This window comes from Anguilla rostrata, chromosome 12 (assembly GCF_018555375.3).
Source record: "Anguilla rostrata isolate EN2019 chromosome 12, ASM1855537v3, whole genome shotgun sequence".
Lineage (NCBI taxonomy): Eukaryota > Metazoa > Chordata > Actinopteri > Anguilliformes > Anguillidae > Anguilla > Anguilla rostrata.
The window spans coordinates 25850024-25857491 of record NC_057944.1 but is presented as its reverse complement, the minus strand read 5'-3'; the positions used below and the strand labels follow the sequence as shown (position 1 = coordinate 25857491).

General features: G+C 41.9%; 1 protein-coding gene across 1 annotated transcript; it reads right to left on the bottom strand.

Moving 5' to 3' along the window:
• Positions 1 to 427: 427 nt before the first annotated feature.
• Positions 428 to 6353, bottom strand: tbcb (tubulin folding cofactor B). Its single transcript, XM_064301400.1, has 6 exons — positions 5877 to 6353; positions 5107 to 5250; positions 4534 to 4630; positions 3711 to 3902; positions 3482 to 3554; positions 428 to 3169 (listed from the first exon to the last, which is right to left on the bottom strand). The coding sequence occupies exons 1-6, from the start codon at positions 5994 to 5996 to the stop codon at positions 3055 to 3057; spliced, it is 741 nt and encodes a 246-aa protein (XP_064157470.1). The 5' UTR covers positions 5997 to 6353; the 3' UTR covers positions 428 to 3054.
• Positions 6354 to 7468: the final 1115 nt, after the last annotated feature.

Sequence of the window (7468 nt, the reverse complement as noted above, 5' to 3'; positions counted from 1 at the left end):
TATAAATGGATACGATGTAAAATGCTGTGTAAAAGTTGTGTAAGTCGCTCTGGATAAGAGCGTCTGCTAAATGCCTCTAATGTAATGTAATGTAACTGCGTCTGCTAAATGGACATAATGTAAGAATGAAATGTGTACTTTTAACAACAAAAACTGGTTAACATTTATACAGGTAGTCTTTAAACCGTGGAAACCCAGACTTAGTATCACACACAACTGCACTATCTGGAACATCTCAGAGTTCCTCTGTGCATTTTTTTATTCACCAGGTCAGATGCTACTAGAAAGCTCAAAAAAGCTCTGACAACGGCATGTCAAATTTCTTCTGTATTTCCTCCTCCAACTTATAACCTAACAAATATTACAGTGCATCTCCTGAGAGGAATATTGGACCAACTATCACATGGAAAAATAATTTCACAGACAATTTCTGCAGTTTTCATTAGTGCTTTTTAATGACAAGTTCCTTCAGCAGTTTTGTAGAAGCTTCTAACTGTTTTGTAACAACATGAGCACAAGTCCACTTTTTTCTAAGTTTGGGACAACCACACACAAAAAACAAGGTTCCTTTACAGAGAGTAGGGCATTAAACAAATGTGAATATAAGCATGCTGCTGTCCATGGGGCTTTCCAGCTAATAGGACTGACACAGTTCTGTTATGCATCAGCTGCAGTATCCTGCCCCAGCAAAGTTCAGCACTGCACTGTCAGTTCCTCATTCCTGAGAATCTAGAGGGTCATTGTTTATTCCCTTTCTGAAATCAACCAATCAGTATTCCCAACACCGGATAGAGGGTTCATGCTTAAACTAACAAGCAGCATTGAAACAACCATGCTCCATGTGGGCATTATAACAAATTATCAGAAATGCATCATTCAATTTTTTTTTTTTTTTTTGGGGAGGGGGAGTTAGTATAACATACTTTTAATATAGCAACGATAAAGTTTACAGAACAAATAATCAATAAACAGGGAATGATCAATCGATTCAGGGAGGGGGCAGTGCTTCTTAGTCTCAACATAGCACGTGGTGTCACCTTCAAAGGCCATCCCTCAATCCAGTCAGCGATTACATATCGGTTGTGAAATGTCATTTTTCTATCCCATCTTTATTCTGGGGGTCTAATCCTTGCCTTTTTCCAACTTCCAGTATTCCTCTAAGTAGAGGAGCCCTGCCTCATTTATCAAACAGCAATCAAAAAACAAACACCTGGTAAAAACAGAACCCCTACCAGGTGCATGTCTTCTGATGGCTTCACCAGAGAAATGTTCAGGCCATTTTCAGGCGTACAAAGGATATCATTACATTTTGGCACTACACAAAAGCATTTGTGTAGTGCCAAAAGCATTTCCGTTTTAATTAATCAGTGCTTCTTTCAACATCCTTTGTCTCAACTAAAATTGGTCATGTCAATTTTAATAAAATGCACACAGCATCCAAAAAGATAGTCCTAGACTGAAAAATAAATAAGCTTGTGGTAAGTCCAGCATAGTTCTGTCAATGCAGACAATGCTGTTTTCACAGTGACAAATAATTGTGTTCAGATGGAAATCCTTTTAAAAACAACACTGCAATACATATATTAGAATACAGCTAGCAGTGTAATAAAGCATACGGAATGAAACTTGCCAATAACAAAAAAATGAACTGGATACAATTTACTCTGGGGCAAAAAAGTGCATTGTAGCTGGCAGAACGTCAGAAGTGTTAAATGAACACCACAGTTCACTATGTCTGGGTATTCAGATTAAATTTGAATTCAACCCGGACACTATGAACAGAAACAAAATCTGGGCATGTATACTGTACACTTTGGGCTGTTGTTTTCTGCAGAGCAAAATAAGAAGCTTTTTCAGCAAACGTTTAACTAAGCAGATTCTATGTTTATTTCCCCCCACTGCAGGATTCCCCAACAAGCTGACTTTGAGGATGCTCAGAAGAGTCCAGTGTGCTTGCTGCATTCTGGCAAACATCTGCAGATCCCTGCACACACTCCTGCCAAAAAGCGCCTGGGAGCAGCAACAGAGCACTGAGTGCATGCTCGGCTAACAAAGTGGCTGCAGGCTAAGCATTTAAATCAGCTCACCCTTCAAGAACACCATGTAAAGTTCTGGGTGCCAGTACTCTACTAGACTGGTTACACTACTTTATTCTTACCCGAGTGTTATTCTCAAACTAGCTAGCTTGCAAAAGGCTTCAATGCACTTAAGTCACATTTTTGAGGCACATTCAGCAATGTTCTCCTTCACTGTGTACAGTGTGTTAAACAGGGGTTAACATTAGCCCAGCCCGACAGAGTGCTGGAGGCCGAACATTATGAGCACTACCAGCACGCTGCTCTTTGAACCAAATTCTGTGACTTCTGCCCCATCAGCAAACTTTGCTAAATGAATCAAACAAAACAGTATAGATGTGCTTTCTCACGCACTTAATCTGTGCTATTCACTGCAGTGTGTGTTGCTAGTAAAACAAAGTTGCTGCTGTATGGTGTACAGCACCATCCATCCGAACATGAAAAACAATGACACCGCAGTTAATTATATTACAACCACAGACAAATCTGAAATAATGTTTCAAATACACAAAAATAAATTTACAGACAACAGTCATGGATAAGGCATTGCAGACATCTGCACAGAACTGACTAACAGACACTAAGGAATTACAAAAAAGTTGTTATTCTAAGTTAGTGGAGTACATTAAATGTTTAGCTCTTTCCTACATTCAGTACTGAAGCCATGTTTTGCTACCCGGAGAGTTTTGGTTGAGGACTCCTGAAAAATGTTGATCCAGCCTATATAAACTAATAAAGCTAAGATGTACCCCCCAAACCATACCCCCAGCACTGTTGCCGCATGGCTGATGCACTATAAATATCTGCAGAAGTCAGTGTATTTTGACTTTTGATTTAGGTGAGTTTTGAAAGCAGAATCAAGATTCCTCTGACCCATCTTGAGACTGAACGAAACAAGTGGCAACAATAAAATGCAAAATGCGATCTGCCAGATAGGTCAGAGTTTCAGCTCTCTTTGCCCCTCTTGGCTGCGGCACTCCTACATCTCGTCCAGACCATAGTCTTCCTCCGGGAAGTCTCCGACTATCACCGTCTGTGGCTTCACAAACGCGCCGTACTTGGGCTGGCACTCAAAGTACTGCTTCCCGTTCACACTGGAGCAGACAGACAGACAGACAGATACAGTATAACCATCTCTGAGCTTCTCCCCCCGACAGGTGGTGACGAAAACACTTAACCCAATACAGGTCACAACCACAAAAGACTACAAAGCCCAAATCAAAAGAACAGTTAAATTACATTAACGACTGTTACCATAATGAATGAGTTATGAGTTGGTTGAGTAGACCCATCTAAATTTTTAGCTCATTTAAAACGTTCTAAAACTCTGCAGCTCACACCGAACAAAATATCTTTTGAAAAATGTCTGTTCAGGGTTTTTTGGTCTGAACTGGGACATTCCTCACCTGCCGTCGTTCTTCCCCAGCGGCTCGTCATATTTCACCCCCACCCAGTAACCTGGCTTGAAATCTGCTGTGCCTGAAATATACACGTTAAAGAAAATGTTGAGGAATCGACCATGCATGCCAAATAAAGGCCACTAGTTCTTCAGCCAGTTACATGCATTACAGTAAGTATCTGCCTCACAGCCTCCCAGATGAGCACGGAGGAGGAATAAAGTGTTATCGCACTCACCGACGAACATCACCGTGCCGACCTTGGTGGGCTGGCCAGACACCAGCACCTGGCAACGTTTGCCCACGGAAATGGCCTCGGCAGCGGTCTTCTCCTCCAGCTCGCGCTCAGCTTTCTCAGCCTCCCGCTGCGCCATTTTCTCCTCGTCAAACTGCCCCACCTTCTTCTTCTTCAGGAAGGAGCGTACCGAGTCTACATAGGGTGACAGGTGCTCGGATGACCATCTCGGCCAAGTACACATAACACTGCCAATAGCACGCTCACTTTCATCACCACAAACACAACTGTGACCAATTCTACACCGCAAATTGAACAAAACTCAATTAAAAACCAAACCCAAAACCTAATTCCATCTTGCTGCTTGTGTACATACTGTATGCCAGTATAACTGCTTATTCCATGTAAATAAACAGATTTAAAGGTTAAAAGGTTTCCTTTCTGTCTAATACCAGTCTTTTATTTCAAACCAGCAGTGGAATAATAGTCACATCTGCAACATCCTACATGGAAAAACAGATACATAAAAATACAGTGTTGGTATTCTCCATGAAAGATTCACCTAACAATAGTGCACCTAACCAGATTTAGTTTCTTGTATACATGTTTTTCCCCTGCTATGCAGTAGATAATTATGGGATGAAAGCATTTCTCTCACTCAGAGATTTCCGTGTTTCCAAACTCACCAACACCATTTATGACATCATCAATACGCGACAAATACAAAACCTTATGTACATATATACAAAAATGTCTTATGTACATAAAACAAGCTTCTAATGCTCTTTCTTCCTTTTTTTAAGGGGGGGGCGAGAAAACCACTTACCGGTTCTTTTCTCATAGACATCCTCAGGTATTTCGTACTTCTCCACCTTGGACAGGTCGCTGAACTCCCCAGTCTGAGCCCCACTTCGATCAATCACCTGCCGACACATCATCAAAAGCCATAAAATGCCTCCCAGCACAAGTCTCATTATAATTCAGACAAATCATGTGTGCAGCTAGATCAGTGGGAAGGGGACTTTCTGGTGCTGCAATATGCCCTTGAGTCTGAAACTCAATTCCAGAATGTGCCATTGGTAAAGAAATGCACACGCACGCGCAAACATGCAAGCGTAATACTCACTACATGATGTTCTCCAGCATGGGAAAAGCAGCACTTGAACCAAAATATCTCTAAGCAAATGGCATGAGCAGTGATGACTCTTAAAAGCAGAGAAATCTCAGGTCTAATCGCATTTTTAAAAAATATTAATTGATTTCTGAAGATGAGCATGGTGTAGGCGCAAATCCAGTGACTGCATCTAAAATCAGTCTGAAGACCTAGAAGATAGAACTACAAACTGACAGGAGACAGAAAGACTGAACGGAGAGACATGGGACTGGGGGAGGTACACACATGTATCCTGCAGTCATCGTCCACAGCGTAGGACCCCAGCAGGGCCTCATTGTCCTCCATCTTTTGCAAGAACTTGTCTGACGCGCTGAAGAGCTGCAGGTCCATGCAGGAGGCTGGAGAGCCCACCACCATCTCCAGCTTGCTCTGAGAAATCAGTGCACACTTCATCCACAGCCCCCAAGTCAAGTAACTACCAACACAGTGAATTTAACTCCAAATTTAAAATGTATCAGGCATGTTCCAACTGTACACTGCTCGTTAAAATTGATCTCATAAGCCCACTGATATTAGTATTTAAGAATTTCACACTGAATCAATCATTTCTGAATTTAACTTCATCAATAGCGCAAGGATAATCACCTCATCATTGTGCATTTAATTTATATGAATATGTACTATAATTTACTTTTAGAGACTATGCGGATTGCGAGGGGAAACGGTAATTACCCAAATTAAAATGGTTAGAAATTTTAGCTAGCAAGAAATTAGCATTGCGAGTCAGAACTAAACGAGGTAATCGGCTTTCATATATATACATATATTCAGCTGCAGCGTTACACGAGACAATAGATGGGCGGGTACTTCAGATTTGGCATTGATTTCAACAAGTAACGTGGTCAACAATCACGTGCCAGGCCAGGAGTTTAGTCACGTAGCCAAACCGTTAAGCAGCTAAAACCGGAGTTATGGAAATTTCGTAAGTCCGTAAACATGGCCTAGTCACTTCGTGTAAAGAACCCTAAGAAATGTCACAGCGCATATTCACTTACCTTAAACTCAGCGATAGTCATGCCTCGGTTGAACCTACGATTCACTTCGAACGAACTGAGTGTGCTGGTTAAACGCACCGACACCGTAGGGTTGGTGATTACTGACACACCTCCGTCCATTTTCTGGTAGCGATGTAATCCTGACCGACTTTACGAAAGCAGAAAATATCGAGCTAGCCTGCAAACTAGCTAGTTCACTAGCAACTGTTGGTAGCTTAGCTAACAAACGTAGCTAACGTTAAACTATGAGAATTTAAAGAGTTCGGTTTAAAAAATGCGACACGATAAAACACATTTATTAAACGACCTATTTATACTTATCTTTATATATGCTATGATTGGTAGGCTAGCTTATTCCAAAGTCCTTGCTCAGTCCATGTGCGAGGATATTGGTATCTTATCAAAGAGATTGGGCCGTGGTTCTGTTCTTACCAACAACGACACAACCCCATCATTAACTAAAGCTTTAGCCGCCCGTTTCTGGAACCTTCCACCCACCCACTACAGTCTGACAACCAATCGCATAGTAGGAATCCAGTCGGATACGAATTCTTAACCAATGAATGCACTGATTTTGCAAAGAGGGCAAAATAATACCCGGAAGAAGAATTCTGCCCTTTTTACGTAAGAAACGTGAGGACGTTCTCCGTCATTAGTGTAGCGTTTAGCCAGTTGAACATGATCTCATCATGGCATAAACAATTATACTAACCGTACGATGGCGCTATTTGCTAATATGTTGACATGGTTTTATGCGTTTTACAACAAAACGTACAGGGACGTTATTATTCTTCAGTATAATTTTTTTTTAATGCATTCATTTCAAAATAATGCTCTCTGTTAGGACAGTAATTACCAAGACCACCTAGCACACCACCCAGTCAGACTGTCTGTGAGACTCCATTGTAGTGAAAATTGTGTGGGGTACATGATTGTCTTCCATATTATGAATGAATTGTCCACTGATGATGCATCATTGCTGTTTATTCATCTACTTCCATATTTCTTTAAGTGTATGCATAATATCCCACAAGTTGCCCAGGTATAAGGGTGGTTACAGAATGACTTAATTGTGAAGAATAAGGAAGACCTTTCCTGTACTCTTTGGCCTCAGTTTATGCTTTGGTGTGAGGGTTGGTAAACATGTCTAGGCACAGAGGAGAAGATCAAAGTGGTGAGTCTCAGTGCTGTGAAGGGGGGCTGTGTCAGTGCAGGATTTAGGTGGCTTAATCCCAGCATGCATAGGGGCTGCCCAGAGTAGTGCCCGCCTCCACGCTGTGAAAACGTTTACATTCCAGCATGCTGCCGAGAATGGTGGTGTTTGGCCCAGCCCCATTGCGGCCTGTCTGTCTACCTGTCCAGGAGTACGTGCAGCAGGCCACATAAGCACACACAGGTACACACACACACACACACACACACACCCTTTCTCACTCTTGTACACATTCTCTTGCAACCACAGAGGCTGTCTGCCATCACACATGCACATGCACACACACACACACACACACCCTGTCTAACCCTTATAAACATTCTCTTATAACCACGTAGGCTCCCTGTCATCACACGTGTGCGTGTGCGTGTGTGTGTGT

Bases quoted from the DNA above. Each gene is read 5' to 3' on its own strand.
- tbcb (XM_064301400.1), bottom strand. From the start codon at position 5,996: ATGGACGGAGGTGTGTCAGTAATCACCAACCCTACGGTGTCGGTGCGT. The intron at 3,903-4,533 runs GTAAGTGGTTTT...CACCCTATGTAG, and splicing joins TGTCTATGAGAAAAGAACCG to ACTCGGTACGCTCCTTCCTG. The intron at 3,555-3,710 runs GTGAGTGCGATA...TGTATATTTCAG, and splicing joins CGGCACGGTGATGTTCGTCG to GCACAGCAGATTTCAAGCCA.